The sequence below is a fragment of the Sinocyclocheilus anshuiensis genome, unplaced genomic scaffold, assembly GCF_001515605.1.
Source record: "Sinocyclocheilus anshuiensis isolate Anshui unplaced genomic scaffold, SAMN03320099.WGS_v1.1 scaffold350, whole genome shotgun sequence".
Classification (NCBI taxonomy): domain Eukaryota; kingdom Metazoa; phylum Chordata; class Actinopteri; order Cypriniformes; family Cyprinidae; genus Sinocyclocheilus; species Sinocyclocheilus anshuiensis.
Window position 1 is genome coordinate 121936 of NW_015546064.1, and position 17450 is coordinate 139385.

General features: G+C 42.5%; 1 protein-coding gene across 1 annotated transcript in view; it reads right to left on the minus strand.

Moving 5' to 3' along the window:
- LOC107699612 (neurexin-2-like) overlaps nt 1–17450 on the minus strand; it is a gene marked incomplete at its 3' end in the record, with an annotated part of 357587 nt that overhangs the window by 121147 nt on the left and 218990 nt on the right. Inside the window, exons 10-12 of the mRNA XM_016500932.1 lie at nt 14065–14226; nt 11626–12064; nt 8766–9149 (exon numbers count right to left, since the gene is read on the minus strand). Of these exons, the coding sequence (XP_016356418.1) occupies nt 8766–9149; nt 11626–12064; nt 14065–14226 (985 nt within the window). The remainder of the gene's footprint in view (nt 1–8765; nt 9150–11625; nt 12065–14064; nt 14227–17450) is intronic.

The window sequence follows — 17450 nt, forward strand, 5'->3', positions numbered from 1 at the left end:
AGTTTTCCCTCATGTTTAATTATGTTTATTGATCCCAGGTGTTTCTCGTCATCCCCTCGTCATGTCTTGTGTATTTAAAGTTTTTCCTGTTCTGAGTTTGCTGTCTGGTATTGAATGTAGTCTCTCCCCGCTACGTGTGTGTTCCTGGTTCCTTTGATGTCAAATAAAGTCTGTTCGTTGGAAGTTTACTCCTCGTCTTCTCGTTCCTCGCTCCATGCTCCTCACAGTAGCGGTACGTGACAGAATACTGGACCTTAAACAGTAAGCGGTGCCCCTACTCTTCGTGTTTTTTGTTTCCAGTTTTGAAAGTGTTTTCTTTTGGTTATTCTAATGGATCCCCTCGAACGACTATGTTCAATTTACCAAGCCAGCCGTCCCCTGGAGGAACATGTCTCTGAATGCCTCACCTGCTCTCAGCAGGCTTCCCTTGACCCGTGGACACTTATGGACTGTTTCTAGGGTGGTCTGGATGAGGGGATAGCAAAGCGGATGCCACTGGGCGGGTCCAGGTGGACCCTGCCCGATTACATCAACCTGGCCCAGTTCCTCAGCGGATCTCATCTCCTCGCCACCAGCACAGAAGCATCACCCATTAAATCCATCAACCCCCTGTCATCACCCATCATGGCTGTTCCTCAGTCTAGCCCGCCGGACGTGCTGTTCACCCTTAACCAAAGGAGGAGGATGAGGAGGAAAAGAAAGTTCTCAGCCTCATCCCAGCCCCTGAGCCAGCTCCAGTGTCGGCTCCAGTCCCAGAGCTCACTCCAGTGTGGGCTCCAGCCCCAGAGCTCGCTCCAGTGTCGGCTCCAGCCCCTGAGCCAGGCCCAGAGAGGGCTCCAGTCCCAGAGTTTAGCCCAGAGAGGGCTCCAGTCCCCGAGTTTAGCCCAGAGAGTGCTCCAGTCCCCGAGTTTAGCCCAGAGAGGGTTCCAGTCCCCGAGTTTAGCCCAGAGAGGGCTCCAATCCCCGGGTTTAGCCCAGAGAGGATTCCAGTCCCCGAGTTTATCCCAGAGAGGTCTCCAGTTTTCACATCCAGCCCAAGGAGGGCTCCCGTTTCCACGTCCAGCCCAAGGAGGGCTCCAGTCCCCAAGTCAAGTCCAGGGAGGGCCACAGTACCCGAGTCAGGCCCACGGAGGGCTTTAGGGGTTGATATTTTCCCCAAGTATTTTGGGGGGGGAGGTTATAGGGCTCTGGCTGTAGAGGTCAGGCTGAGTGCCGAGGCCAAGGCCACGGAGGCCGATCCGCCATGGCTTCCTAGTCTGCCTGCTCCGCCATGGCCTCCTAGTCTGCCTGCTCCGCCATGGCCTCCTAGTCTAGAGGTCAGGCTGAGTGCCGAGGCCAAGGCCACGGAGGCCGATCCGCCATGGCTTCCTAGTCTGCCTGCTCCACCATGGCTTCCTAGTCTGCCTTCTCCGCCATGGCCTCCTAGTCTGCCTGCTCCGCAATTGGTTTCCTAGTCTGCCTGCTCTGCCATGGCTTCCTAGTCTGCCTGCTCCGCCATGGCTTCCTAGTCTGCCTGCTCCACCATGGCTTCCTAGTCTGCCTTCTCCGCCATGGCCTCCTAGTCTGCCTGCTCCGCCATGGCTTCCTAGTCTGCCTGCTCCACCATGGCTTCCTAGTCTGCCTTCTCCGCCATGGCCTCCTAGTCTGCCTGCTCCGCAATTGGTTTCCTAGTCTGCCTGCTCTGCCATGGCCTCCTAGTCTGCCTGCTCCGCCATGGCCTCCTGAACTGTCTGCTCCGCCATGGCCTCCTAGTCTGCCTGCTCTGCCATGCACGAGGTGGCAACTGCCACCCTAAGAAAAAGCTGTGCCACCCCACCTGCCACCCCAGAATTATCACAGAATAAAATATAAATGTAACCAGTGCTTTATGTGCTACTTTTCAGATGCGGCGATGACGGAGTACCGCAAAATAATGGCAAAAACACGTCTTTTAATAAACTGTGCACGATGGTTGCACGCGCAGGATATGTCTGAGATTCATCACGTAATTGTTTGGTGATCCGATTCTCCGACTGCTTGCTCCACTTTCATCATGTAAGTCGTAACAATAACATGAAATCAATAAGAAGATGCCGCTAATAGCAGAGTTAGGAAAGAATATAGTTGTATTGCAGTTTTCTCGATTGTTAATATAACTGATTTTAGTTGGCACTTTTCTCCCCCAAACCATTAATTCAGTTTTCAAAACAAAGACACATTTCTCAAAAAGTTTAACAATGAGCAAGTTAGCAAAACTGATGACACACCAATCAGAATCTCTGCATCCTAACAACGGAGAGAGGAGAGAGCTGAGCCAATCATCTACAGGGGTTTTATACTTACACATACAATTACAGTACAGTACCAGTACATTAGATAATGGAAATTTCACTATTCTATATGTAGGCCTACAGTAAAATGTACCACATGTTGTACACCTTCAAACGTGTGACTGCCAAATTTTGTTTGTAACCATTTTTTATGTGTACTGCATTTTTGCAGAACTGAGAAATTACTGCCTAGAGATATAGCTAGTCTTGGGTCAGGAGACCAAGAAACAGATATAGTACTGTATACTGTAATATAATTTGGCCAAATGTGCAGAGGATGATTAATTTACTTTTTTACATTTTATTTTTTACTGTGCTGTGTAAATGGTGCATGCCAAGTTCAAACAATTCTTTGGTATTTGAACTTTTCTAGTGCTTTTCATCTACTGCAAGATGACTTTACAGTAGTAAAATGAAAATGACTTTTTTCCCCAAAAGTTTATTGCTGAATTACAGTGGGTACGGAAAGTATTCAGACCCCCTTCAATTTTTCACTCTTTGTTATATTGCAGCCATTCCTGCTCCCCCTTGGCTTTCTAGTCTACCTGCTCCGCCATGGCCCCCTGAACTGCCTGCTCCACTTTGGCTTCCTAGTCTGTCTGCGCCGCCATGGCCTCCTGAACTGTCTGCTCCGCCATGGCTTCCTAGTCTGCCTGCTCCGCCTTGGCTTCCTAGTCTGCCTGCTCCGCCTTGGCTTCCTAGTCTGTCTGCTCTGCCATGGCTTCCTAGTCTGCCTGCTCCGACATGGCTTCCTAGTCTGCCTGCTTCGCCTTGGCTTCCTAGTCTGCCTGCTGCACCTTGGCTTCCTAGTCTGCCCGCTCTGCCTTGGCTTCCTAGTCTACCTGCTCCGCCATGGACCCCTGAACTGCCTCCTCCGCTTTGGCTTCCGAGTCTGTCTGCTCCGCCATGGCTTCCTAGTCTGCCTGCTCTGCCTTGGCTTCCTAGTCTGCCTGCTCCACCTTGGCTTCCTAGTCTACCTGTCTCCACCATTGCCCCCTGAACTGCCTGCTCCGCCTTTGCTTCCTAGTCTGCCTGCTCCGCCATGGCCTCCTGAACTGTCTGTTCCGCCATGGCTTCCTAGTCTGCCTGCTCTGCCTTTGCTTCCTAGTCTGCCTGTTCCTCCATGTCGCCCCGAACTGCCTGATCCGCCATGGGTCCCGGAACGGGTACCGCTCTGGAGGCCTGCCGTCCCATGTCTGTCCTTAGTGGCCTCCAGAGCACCCACCCCCCCCTCCCCGTTGGATGTTGTGGGGCGAGTGGATGCGCCTTCCGGGAGGGGGGAGTAATGTCAGTCCTGTGTTCCGTGTTTTCCTCCCCCAAGTGCTTTCCATGACCCAGTTTTCCCTCATGTGCAATTATGTTATTGCTCCCAGGTGTTTCTCATCATCCCCTCGTCATGTCTTGTGTATTTAAAGTTTTTCCTGTTCTGAGTTTATTGTCCGGTATTGAATGTCATCTCTCTCCCCTATACGTGTGTTCCTGGTTCCTTTGGTGTCAAATAAAGTCTGTTCGTTGGAAGTTTACTCCTCGTCTCCTCATTCCTCGCTCTGTGCTCCTCAGAGTAGCGGTGCGTGACAATATATGTGTGTGTGTGTTTATAAATAATGATAAATATATTACATCTATTATAAATAATATATAAACACATCCCCCTGAGAACCAGAAAAAAAGCTTTGTGAATTTAGTATTTTTTCATGTCATTACATTGTTTAGAGCATAAGAAAAAAATGGAAAAATAACATTTTTGAAAAAATATATGTTATTCATATGTTATATTATGTCCTCTGTAGAGGCAGGCACGTGCACACATAGACATCAAAGGGGGCTTGAGCATCTGCCCTTTTTCTTCCTCGAGAAAAAGTGCCCTTTTTACTTGGGAGTTTTTCTTTTTTTTTTAAATAAACGAATATATGTGTGCATGTGTTTCTGTTTGCACACAGCTGTCCCCGTCAAACAAATAAAAAAATCTAAATATCAGGTCGGGTCAGGAAATGTTGAGACTGTCGAGTGTCGAGTTCTGATGCCTTTCTCCCTCCGCAACACAGCAGTGTAGCGCACATTTGATCAGCTGCACATCACATCACAGACATGCAGAGAGTCGCAGAAGTGAAGCCCTCCCTTTTCAGTTGTGTTTGTCTTGGTGTGGAGGTGAGTGGTGATGAACAACAGACTAAGCCATGAGATCATTCCTGAATGAATCAACCGTTTAAATGATTCGGTTCAGTCGCAATGACTCACTTATTAACAGTGACTTACTGCCACCTACTGGTAGTTTTAATTTCACATTTAAAGTATCTTCATTTTTAAAAAATAATTTCAAATATCAGTAGTTAATGTTTTATGTTTAAAATATCAAAACATTATTAATGCACTTGTAACTGCAGGTTAAATGAATTCATGCCCTGCATTAAACAGTGTGTAAATGCATCAATGTCCCTTCTAATGCAGCTTCTGTGTTTCCTCTGCATTGCAAAGATTAATTTTGTCAATACTGATTTCATTTGCTTGGTAACTGCCCAGATGACTTATTATTCTAATTGACTGATTCAATTTAATAACATGAATAGACATGAAAAGGCAAAAACAATGGGATTTCAAAAAAAATCACTAATCAATTTTTAGGTTTCAGGATTTTTTTATACCAAAAAAATTAAACCGAACGTTATTTTTTTCATATTTTTTCGTGACTTCAGAAATGATAAATGAATAAATGAAATCTAAACGATTTTCTATTTTTTCCTGTAATTTGCGCTGTGGGCTGTACCAATAGTATGGGTATGGCCGCAGACTGTTTTACAAATGCTTAATGTAATGTAGCCTACTAAAACAGTGACATTGAAGGTCCAAATTCAGTACACACCTTATTAATAAAGCATATATACAGACAAGCAGAATAGCCCAGAATATGGAAGCAATACATTGCACGCTAAGCACATTAAGCACTTATAAACGCTTAATGTGGCTCAGTGGACAAAGACCATACAAATATAAATATAAAAAGCCCAAATTCAGTATACAGTTTATTAATAAAATATATACTACGTACAGGAAAGCAGATGAGCCAACAAAAAAAAACACATCTGGGCTCTTCGGCTTGTCTGTAAATAGTAGCTTATGCTTTGTTTAATAAGGCGTAGGCCTATGCTTTGCTTGGTATTTTAATTACTGTCTTAATGCATTAAGTCACATTAAGCATTTTCAAATTATAGTTTTCTATGGGAGGAAAACACTTATGCATGTTGAGTTCATATTCACATCTGCTTCCCAGTCGGCAATATAGTTTGCAACATTAATAAGGTGTATATCGAATTTGGCGTTTTTATACTACTATCTTCTTCCATTAGGCCTATAGGAGGAAAACGTGCAATTCAGCATGTTACGTTCATATTCTCATCTGCTTTCCTGTACCTAGTAACTTTATTAACAAATTGTATTATTAAATATACAGAATTTGGGATTTTTACATCACTGTCTTCTTTCCTGTGCCACGTTTAGCATTTTCTTTATAATGTTTTTCAATGGGTGACAAAACACTTAACGTGCAATTTAGCGCATTAATTGCTTTCATATTCTGGGCTATTCTTCTTGTCTGTAAATAGTAGCCTATGTTTTATTAATAAGGCATGTCCTCACTGTTTTAGTAGGATAGATTAAGCCACGTTAAGCGTTTGTGGCACTATCCGTGGCCACACCCCCACGCTAATGGTACAGCCCACAGCGCAAATTGCAAGGAAAAAAATGGAAAAACGATCATTTCTGAAGTCACGATTTAGCAAAAGTAAAATTGAAAAAATGAGAGAAAATTGCAATTATTCATTTATGAACTGAAAAAAAAAAAATATATATATATATATATATTGCAATATGTGTGTAAAATTTCCATAAACTGGTTTTCCCATTAAACACAATGTTATCTATACACTGCACCTAATTTGCATATTAATGTGCTGTTGGGATAGCATGTTGAAAAAAGAAGTGTAATAATGGGAGTAATAATTGGCCCGATTTTCATAATATTTCATAAGAATATTGCTATATAATTTATTTTCCTATTCATTTGTTGTGTCTCCAAGAATGTGTAATAAACACACTTTTAGTCCTGCTATCCTCTACACTGGACATGTATGAAATCAATATCCTGTTTCATAAAAGGAAGTCATATTTTGATTTGAAACCCCATAACATTTTCCTGAGATGTTGATTTATGACAAACAATTAGAAAATTAATCAGATGATATTAAATGATAATTACAAAATATTATCATATTTCCATAAGAATGTACAATTTTATCCCTAAATTAATGTCAGTCAGTTTTAAAGACCGACCAGAGGGAGTGATCATGGTGAAACCTCCAAACATTTGGTCTCTCTGAAAAGCCCTGAATGTGCTCCTTACAGGACACCCAGACTTACAGCTGTGACAAGTGAGGTCACTAAAATATAATGTCCACTACAGAGACAAAAACCCCATAGCTGGGTCTCAGGAAGATATAAATCATTAACGCAGAATACAGTTTCGTGAGCAGTATATTTAAAGACATTAAATTGTGTACATTTACCTACCATTGACAGATCTGACAAACATACAGTACAAACACACACTAACACATCTGCGAGTGTAATTCCGCCCGCTGACACGCGGAGGCAGTAAAGTGTGCTCTGAAGCCTTCAGAGATCATCAGCACAGTAAAGAAAACAGCTTTACACAACATCTGGCTTTTAAAAAGATGAAAATAAATATTCTCTTAAACAGTCCGAATCCCAAACAGCCCTGATTAATCACTGCTCGAGCTCTGGCAGCTGAAAGACTACAGCGACACAGTGTGACTTCAGTGCAATGCATGAGATTTACATGATCCTGTCTGTCGTGTTCTGCACGCGCTTTCAGTCTCGCTGATCTAAACATTTCTGAAACATTTAACTGCAAGAATACGCGAAACCGAACTCCATTAGGCCCTGATCAGACAGAACGCGTTTTTTTTTTTTTTTTTTCAGTGAGAGGCGCCTTTTTGAAGTTGTTTTTTATTGGGTTTGCTTTGCTTCTTCTTGCACTTGAATGGACACATAAACTAGTGCTGCTCGATTATGGCAAAAATCATAATGAGAATTATTTTGGTCAATATTGTAATCATGATTATTTAACACGATTATGAGTGGGCCACATGACCAAAACTTTATACGAGTGATTTATTTAAAGATAGCGATATACAGTATATCAAATATATATTTTCTGTAAATAAGGTTGCAATGACATCTACATTCTAGAGACCAGCGAAACGCCACAATTTTCAATACCACAGCTTCAATATTCAGCGAACAGCCTGCTACAGAAACGGAATAATTGAATGTAAAATAAAACGGCATAGTCTTCACTGTAAGAATTAAGCGTCCTTTGTTTCTTATTAAAGCTACAAAAGTCCTTCAGTCGAGAAGAGTGAGTGATTTTCTCTCTGTCTTTTGTTGTTTGATTAATATGAAGCACACAGTCGGCAGCAGAAATAGCCTGCTGTCACTTTAAGAGCCACATGGATCCAATTTACTGTTACACACGTTTTTTCATTCTCAACTGTTTACGTTCACTTAAGACATAGCCAGGAATATTAGGCTGCTGTCACTTTAAGAGCTGCACAGATTCAATTTATTGTTATGCACATATTTTGATTCTCAACTGTTTTACGTTCACTTATTACATAACCAATGATTGTTTATGTGAATAATCACCAAGTGCCGCATTTTGACACATTTTTGCGTGTATTTGAGTGTTTAGGCGCCTTAAGCTAAAAGATGACTTTACTGAAACAAATCCATCATTCAGACGTTTTTTTTCTAAAGCACGAGTCCATAATTTATAATAACGCTTCCTCCAGTGAAAAAGTGCATCTCCTGTTGTCTCTCACATCAAAATCCAGCCACATATGTGTTTAGAGCTGTTTAAACGCTGCTTGATCTGTGCAGATTTCTCTCCTGATTCACACCAGAACACTTTTTCACTGGAGGAAGCGTTATTATGGATTATGGACTCTATGATATTTGAGTTAAAAACGTCTTAATGCTGGATTTGTCTCAGCTTTTGTCTTCTCCAGATGTTAACTGATGGACTGGAGTGCTGTGGATTACTTGTGGATTATTGTGATGTTTTTATCAGCTGTTTGGCTCTCATTCTGACGGCACCCATTCACTGCAGAGCATCCATTGCTGAGACACTGATGCAGTGCTACATTTCTACAAATCTGATGAAGAAACAAACTCATCCTGATCTGGGATAGACCTGAGTGTGAGGATTGTTTTTAATTTTGGGGGTGAAGAAAAAATCAATATTTAATATATACAGTGCAGTGTCATTTTACTTCTTATGACTTTATTCAATTTCTGTGCCTTGACTAGCAGGAAATCATTCCGCACTGTTTATGTCATTAGCACCTGTGTTTTGTGGTATTTGTCATTAGTTTTACCCACCGATCTCACAGTTGTCTCCCAGGAATCCGATGCCGGTGCAGTCGCAGATGTAGCGGTTCCAGCCCTCCTTGCACTGTCCTCCGTTGGCGCAGGGGGCGCTGCTGCACCTCTTCTGGAGCTCACGCGTGCAGAAGCTGCTGACGCCCGGCGCACTCTGGATCTCCGCCAGACGCCGCACGTCTCGACTCTTGCCATCGATGAAGAGGTCGCGGACGCAGCCCACGTAGCCGTAGTTGAGCAGCGCGGTCCACACCTCGGGCGGCAGGATCAGGCCCTGACCGCTCTCCGGCAAACCACCCAGATACATGTCACTGTCCAGGTCCAGGATCTCACTGCCCTCGTTAGAGCTGAAGGGAATGGAGCGGCTGTTGACGGAGATGGAGCCTGACCAGAAGAAGAAGGAGGAGAAGCGTGCATGAGCCATGTGTGTTTCCACGAGTGAGTGTTTCAGCATGAGCGCTGCTCTCTCGGTAGATCGCCGAGATTTATGACTTACTCTTAATTGTCTATTAAACTGCAATTACAAAACTGCTGGACTTTCTTCCCCACAGGACACACACCCACCTCCTCTAGTCTTACACTCAATTAGCCCATCACAGCAAATGGAGCAGCCTTTGGCAGCAGAGCTCAGCGTCGAAGGGACTTCACGGTGTCTCATTTTAGGAGCGATAAGTGCAGGAGTGAATCTTCTAAAGCAGCCGAACACGTTTAAGATTAATTTGTATGTTTACAGTATTTCTGTAGCTCAAACACTAGAGTGCGGCTTGGGTTCGATTCCCAGGGAATGCTTGAACTGATACAAAAACTGAATGCGATGTGAGTCGCTTTGGATAAAAGTGTCTGCCGAATGCATAAGTGAAAATAAATGATGATTACGGTTCAGGATGACGTGCAGGAAAACAAAATATTCCATGTTTTGTGTTTTATTTTGATTAATTATTTATTTATTTATTTATTTACTGAATATAGCTGCACGACTTCATCAAAAAATGTGATTATTTTGGCATGTATTTGCAATTTGAACTGCAGTATGATTAATTCTCATAAGAAAATGTCTACTTCTGTCAGGACCACTATCGTCAAAGATGATTGACAATTAGCATACAGTTTGGATTGGCGGTATGGTTCCGTTCTGGGCAAGAACTCCCTGCGCCTCCATGCAGCCTAGCATGGATGAGAGCAGGGAGAGCAGCAATAACCCCCCCAGGGTAAACAGAACAGAACTAACATAAATGTATTGCAGATATCGTTAAAGTTCAATAATGTTATGTACATATTTTAGAATTAGTCTGATTCAAGGAGAATCAGAAGGCTGAACCCTGACTGACAGAGGAGGAGCTGGGGATGGAGGAGGGTAATTAGCTATTGAGCAATGCGAAAACTGCTGATAATACTGAGGGACCTTATATATGAATACTTAGATAGGTGTCGTATTCCCATAGGTAGATGGGGATCAGCTGAGAGTCAGCTGATGCGAGCTTGACTAACGTGACCTGCCAGAACTAACGCTACGCTTGATTATAGCTGCTGCTGAAGCATTCAGGCAAAAGGAACACAGAGATCATTTCAGTAATAATATTTTTTATATTATTATTATTAAATCTAAATATGGAAATTTGGACAGAAATATACTATTGCAATAAAACTAGTACTTTAATAGTTCTTTAAAATAAAAAAAATAATAACATTCGATAATTACAATAGTTTTATTTTACATAAAATGTTACAATACTAATATATCTTAAATTCTTCACTTTTAAGCATTAAACCCTCAAGTTATTTATTTATGCAGAAAAGACAGTTTAGTTGACAATGCTTCTCGTTACTGATCATCCACCATGAAGTTGTAAATGATGTGAATGATGAATGTGCAAATGAATTGCACGCTGTGTTTGCTAATGCACGTTATAAGTGGCATGAACCATGCTGCACTGAGATTATTTTAGAGTCATACAGTCATCACGTTTTCAAGCTCGCTAAACTTTGTTTTTTTGTCATCATCATCATCATCATCATTGTCACGAATCCGGTCTATGACTTCCGTTTGTTCACCACCAGAGGTCATTATCCACCACATGGACTCTCACACTACACAGACTGTCACACTCACCCTGGACTTCAGTTCCCACAATCCATTTCACTCTGATTACACACACGGCTGCAGCCAATCACACACCCTACATAAGCCATGGACTTCCTCTCTCTCACTGCCGAGTATTGTTTAGCACTTATCACTCTTCCAGCGATAGCTACTTTACGGAGCCATTCCAAGTTTTCTGAGTCTAGCCTTCATAGTCTGTTCTCCTGTGTTTGTACTCTAGCCTGTTCTCTAGTTTCGCCTGTTCTCTGCCTGCCCTGAACGATTTCGCCTGTCTTGGATTACCCCTCTCGTCTCACCCTGTTCAGATACTGTTTACCTCTCGCCTGGACTATCGCTTGTGTTTCGGATTACCCCTTTGGATTACCCTGTTTGGACATTGTTCGCCGGAGATCGCCCACGCCCGTTTACTGGACTACTCTTGTGTCTTGCCCACGTTAAACCTGTTTGCCATTGTTTGACCCATGCCTGTTATATGACCACGTCTTGGAAATAAAGCCTTGCATATGGATCCGCATGTCTCACGTCTCGTTTGCCCCGTTACAATCATATACGTCTATGTAGTTCTTATTCATTTTTATTTCAGTTTTAGTTATTTAGTTAGCTATCCACCTTACTGCGATAATAGTCAACGGTCACTACAATAGTCTACAGAAACATGCCAATAGTTCATCCCATGCTTGTTTTGGCTGTTTGAACTCAAGTGAAATCATGCAGGTGAACCTGAGTCCGTGTGAAGCTCTGTGAGCGTGTTTTCCTCACCTCTCCGTCCCTCTCTCTGGAAGTCCACGTGGCACCACTCTCCGTCGTTCACCTTCTTGTTGCTGGTCTTGAGCTTGATGCTGCCGGAGCCCATGTCCATCAGCAGGTAGAAAAAGCCATCAAGCAGCTCCATGGCGAAGTAGTCGGTCTTCATCTCGCGGCCGGGCCGCTGCTCTTTGCTGCTCTGAGGCTTGCCGTGGCTGAACAGCAGCAGGCCGCTGGGCTCCGTGGTGCGGAAGTCGAAGGAGATGGAGCTGGTCTTCTTGGTGTCCCAGCGCGGCAGGGCGATGTAGGACTCGGCCGTCTCGAAGGTCACGGGGTCCAGGGCCGCCACATCCTCGCAGCGGAACACCAGGTCCCCGTGCACACTGATCTTAGGGTCCCTCTCGATGGCCAGACGCGACAGCTCCAGCTTGAAGTCGTTGTTCTTGTACACCACCTGCAGGAGTGCATTACAGAAGGCAGTCGCATCGTTTGTTTGCTTACACACATACACACATGCAGAAGAATTCTTCCCAGGATTTTAAGCATAAAAGTGAAGATTCACTGAATGACAAGTTCACAGATTTTCACCCAGCTTTGTATCGTTACTGGAACAGAGAGTTCCGGTCCTTGATTCTGATTGGCTGAGCCACGTTCGAAGCTGTTGTAAATGACTCTACAAAGTAACATACACCTTTGTTTACGTTTGTCTGTTGCTCGGCAACCACTTTGTAGCAACCACAACTGTTTCTGAGGAGCTACATTGTTTGGTGGAAGAATAATGTTTTTATTAATATCATTACACTTTATTTGCTCTGTTTGATTTAGTGAAACCTAACTACGTATATGGAATAACCGTTTTATAAAAGCAATAAGCTCCGCTTCACGTCGTACCTAACAACGCCCCTTAGCTGTTATATATTCACTGTAAACCACGGCTTCTTGGGGCTTATTGTTTTAGTCTGCGTGATATCTGCACCTAGATATCAAGTTTTTTGTAGCATAGATTAAAAAAAAAAAAAACATTTCTAGTCGTTTTGACATTGTTTACACAAGTTTTATTAAAAGCCCATCTTGTCAGCAGTGAATTACTCCTTTAGGTTTTTCCATCCTACACTCTCAGAAAAAAAGGTACAAAAGCTGTCACTGGGGCGGTACCTTTTCAAAAGGCACACTTTTGTACCGTTAAGGTACTAATATGGACTCTTTAGGTCACCCCAGTGACAACTTTAGAGTGTATGTAATTGATAATAAATATTAAGAGTGAAGTATGTCGTTTCTGTCACTATCGACACCAACTTCAGCGGCAATTTACGAGTAACCTCAATGGGAAATAAATAAAGGACAGACGAAATGACATTACATATTAGTCTAAGTGCTGCATTTAACACTCATAAATATCATTTCTATTCACGTGGGTTTTTCCTCCATGGGAAACTAATGATATTCCAACTGTCTAGTCAAATTAAATCTGCCGTTCGGCATTCAATGAAAAATGAAGGTAATAATGTGCTCTCAGTTTGTTTAGGCACATTTCATGGCATGTTTCCAGCAAAGACTATCAAAAATGAACACACTAAAAGAAATGAGGCTAACAGTTGTCATTACATTACAAAACTAATATTAAAACAGTGAGCAATATTAATAACTGTGTAGAATTCATTCATGTAGAGACTCTTCAGCACAATGGGAACCACAAACTCTTTTAAATGTCAAACATAACTGCAGGTCTCTCTCTTCACTCCAAAAAATCACACAAAATGACACTTAGTTTCAAAGTTTCAAAATTAATTCGATGTTATATGCAGAGCTGCTGCTGGGAACTAGAAATCCATTGCCCAGTTTCAGTCAATGCAACATTAGTCCCAGCACTAATGGATTTTTGTGAATTTTACATGATTTTGCATATTTAGTGGATAAAGCACAATAAGATGAAGGAGTGACAAAATGTTCAGCAATTGCGTTAGCTCGTTTTAATTTAATTGTTATTATTATTATTACTACAGTGATGACAGCAATACAGACTTCAAACACTCCGCCCACCTGCCGTCACTCAAACAGTTAGCCCTTGTAATAAATTACAAGCCTACTAAAAATTGAATCTCTCATTGTACTGTTATAACCGAATCTTTTTGTCAACCTGTTCTCTTTCAGTTAGCACAGCTGTCATGTTTCCTTTGGAGCTGATTGATCTTAGGCCTCATTGATCTGTGCCTCACTTTTTGAGCGAACTCTGGCAAAATTATCCACAGATAATGTCTTTATCGCTCAAAAACTGAGGTGCATGAGCTCAGATCTGTGCTAACTGAAAGGAAACCAGCTGAGAAAAGATCATACCCAAGATTTCCTGATAATGAGAGGTTTACAAGCACTTGGTGGTGTTTAGAAACACCCGATCAGAGGGTTTCCAGCAGCTCAGGGGTTAATCAGAGAGTTCCTGATGATCAGTCGACTCACGTCTTTCAGGCAGCCCATGAAGTTGTTGCTGACGGGAGATCCGGGCAGATCGGCCGTGTTCGGGCTTCCTCCGATGTAGAAGAAGTCATCGGAGCCCAGCATGGTGTAGTCCTCCTGTGTGTATCCGGTGGTGGTCAGAATACCGTCCACTGAGATGGTGACCTGAGGCGGAGAGACAGAGACAGAGACAGAGACAGATGTCCCGGGAGGAGCAGAGAGACGGGAGAGAGAGGCAGAGACACTGGATTAAGGAGTTGTTGTGGTTGTGCGGCTCCGGGTGCGAGGAAACGCTTCTTTAGAGCGCAGCTGAACACAGAACACCCCGCTTCACCACTGAATCACCAGAGACGCTGAGCGGAATCAAACACACTCTACAAGATACTGACAAGAGCACGCTTTGAGCTCAATAACGTTAACGAAAGACTAAGAAAAGCAGCGTTCTTGATGCGTTTTTGAATTAGATTTTAGTTATGTCTTTAATATATTTTCTATATTTTTATTTTTTTTATTTTCCAAGTTAATTTTAAATTTTAGCAATTTTTGTTTGTCATTTTTATCAGTTTTTGTTGTTTTTAAATATGTCTATATACTTTGTATAAATTTTTATTTTAGTTTTAGTTTAGTACAGTTAGCATTTGTTTTAAGTAATGAAAGTGTTTTTCTTTTTTTGATGATGTTAGCTTTAGTTAAGAAGCACAGTTCATTCTTTCCTTTTTGTGTTTTTAAAGCAAGCACTCTAAACCCCTTCACTCCGTATTTTGTGCTCAGTATTTGTGTTTAAATGTGGCTCAGATTGTCCATTGTTGTGGCGAATCAGAGCATCAGAGCAGCTCGTTTCACGTCTCTTCAGCAGTTCGGACACATTTTCCTGCTAAAAGCTCTGATTAATAGTGTATTTCTATCATGCTGCGGTTCTGTAACGATTAACAAACCAACACACGCTCGCACATGTGTTTACTCCATCACTTCGCTTTTTAAAATGATTTGTCAGAATCACTTATTTGTTGAATAATAATTATGTTTTTGGCCTTTCTGACTGAACATGTCTAATTAAAACCTGTGCTGATAAAGGCAGACGCTTGGCAGCGAAGCAGACGACTTTATCTGTCAAATTATATTTTTATTCAACGACTATCCTAACTATACTAAGCCGAAATGATTTCTCTTCACAACAAAACACAAAGCAGCTTCTACTGAAATCTGTGCTCCAAACAGTCCAACACGTCTGACAGCTTCAAATGAAGAGGAATCTGCTGGGATTCAGTGACTTCATGAATCAGCTGCGCCTGAAGAAGCGTTTCCCAGAGCGCTCGTCGTCATGATCGCAGCATCGCTCACTTCACGAGATGCTCGTTTCTTTCGTTCTCCCGTACAGCGCAACACATTTTTATGTCTGCAGTCGTGCTCTGAGAGCTTTGGCCATTAATGCTGTGGAGCTGACGTCAGTCTCGTCTGGGTATGGACCTTCATCAGCGTGTCAAACTCTTCTTCCTCTTCTCTACACTTTTAGTGTAAGTGTGTGAGAGTGTGTGAGTGTGTGTTAGTGTAAGTGTGTGAGAGAGTGTGTGAGTGTGAGTGTGTCTGTGTGTGTGTGTGTGTGTGTGTGTGTCTGCCTCTATTGCTTATTTCATTGCAAAAGCTAAACTTAATTTATTTTTTTCAATTAATTATTTTTTACATCATATTTTCGGTTTACCTTCATTTTTCATTAAAATAATTTGTTAAGGTAATTACAATTTAAATCAGAAAATTAATTAACCATTTTCCTAAAAACTAAAAACATTTTCAAGGGTATGAGCAGAATAAAACTATTTTCTGAGATAATTAGAAATATTTAAAATCCAATCAAATATGTTTGACATTATATACAAAAAGTTTTTTTTTTTTTACAATATGATTAATAAAAGCTTTTAAAGAGCCTTTCTGTGAAGTGTTACGAGTGATATCGTTATTAAATTGTACTGCTGATTTTATATTAGCGATATATTCCTTAAATGGGGGTCCTTCCAGCGTTTTCGATCACCATAGAATACAAACTAGAGAGAGAGAGAGAGAGAGAGCGAGAGAGTCAGAGAGAGAGAGAGAGCTTCAGTCCTGATGTATATATCCACTGACCCCCATCACACTGATCTGGACCAGAACAATACTGCCAAACACATTACATTCAGCCAAATTACAGCACCAATGAAACACCATTTCATCAATCATTGGGAAAGTAAGATGCAATGTTATCTGGCCCTAAAAACCCAGTAGACTATGGCAGCCTCTCTGTGCTCAGTAACAGATGACACACTGAAGAGGCTCCTCGAGCAGAAACAGACTCAGTGGACTCGAGCTCATGACAGAGACGGGAGACACATGAAGAGAGGCTGCGTCCACACTGCCATCAAAACACAATCCAGACAGAGCTGCACTTTCTCTCAGAATGCACTAAATACTCACGAAAACTTTTATTATAAATGTGTACATGTACACCAGTCAGGGGCGCCGCTAAGGGGGGGGGGGGTTTAGGACAATTATAAGGGCCCACACACTTTTGGGGCCCCCAGAGATCTGTTTTATTAGTAGTAACAGTACGAGTAGTAATGTAATAGAAATTATAAATGTATCTACCAAAGAGTTACAAATAAAAAAAAATTACTGCTTATTTCTGCATTTCCGGCAAAATTACCCCACCCCCTTCATTCACATGGTTCCATCCCGCCCGCTCCGGCAGAAATATATGTTGTTTTGTCCCGCTCTGCCTATGCTTGCGCCTGTTAATCATTTTTATTTTATAGTAGTTGTTCTTGTTGCTTTTGAGCAATTAATTCTCGTTCTCGTTAATTCGCCCACGTCTCCGCATCTCCTCGCTCCAACACAGTAGCCAGATCGTGACAGAACACCGAACTGTATAACAGTAAGCGGCGCCCCTTCCCCCCGTTTTTGAACGTTTTTTGTTTTTTTTCATGATTATGGAAACTGTTGTGATATTCGCTGTCCTAGCCCGTAAGGACCTTCCTTTTGTGGAGTATGCCAGGGAATTCTGTAGGCTGGGCATCTTGACGTCATTGGACGATGCCACACTGAATTTTTTGTTCTGGATCGGGACCAACCATCGCCCCGTCGACCTCCCAGACACCACTGGACTATGCTGGAGGGAAGGGATACTCCGGTGTCTGAAGAGCATCCGATCCGCAGTCAAGCCCGCTGGCCGCTTCGTTGCCAAGTCCACTGGGCCCTCCAGAGTCAAGTCCGATGGCCAATTCACTCCCAAGCCCTCAGCTGACAGCAGCTTGTCTCCCTCACCTCAAACCAAAGGAGGAATCTGAGGGGGAAAAGTCTGTTAGCTCCAGCCCCTGAGCCAGCTCCAGTGTCGGCTCCAGCCCCTGAGTCCGCTCCAGTGT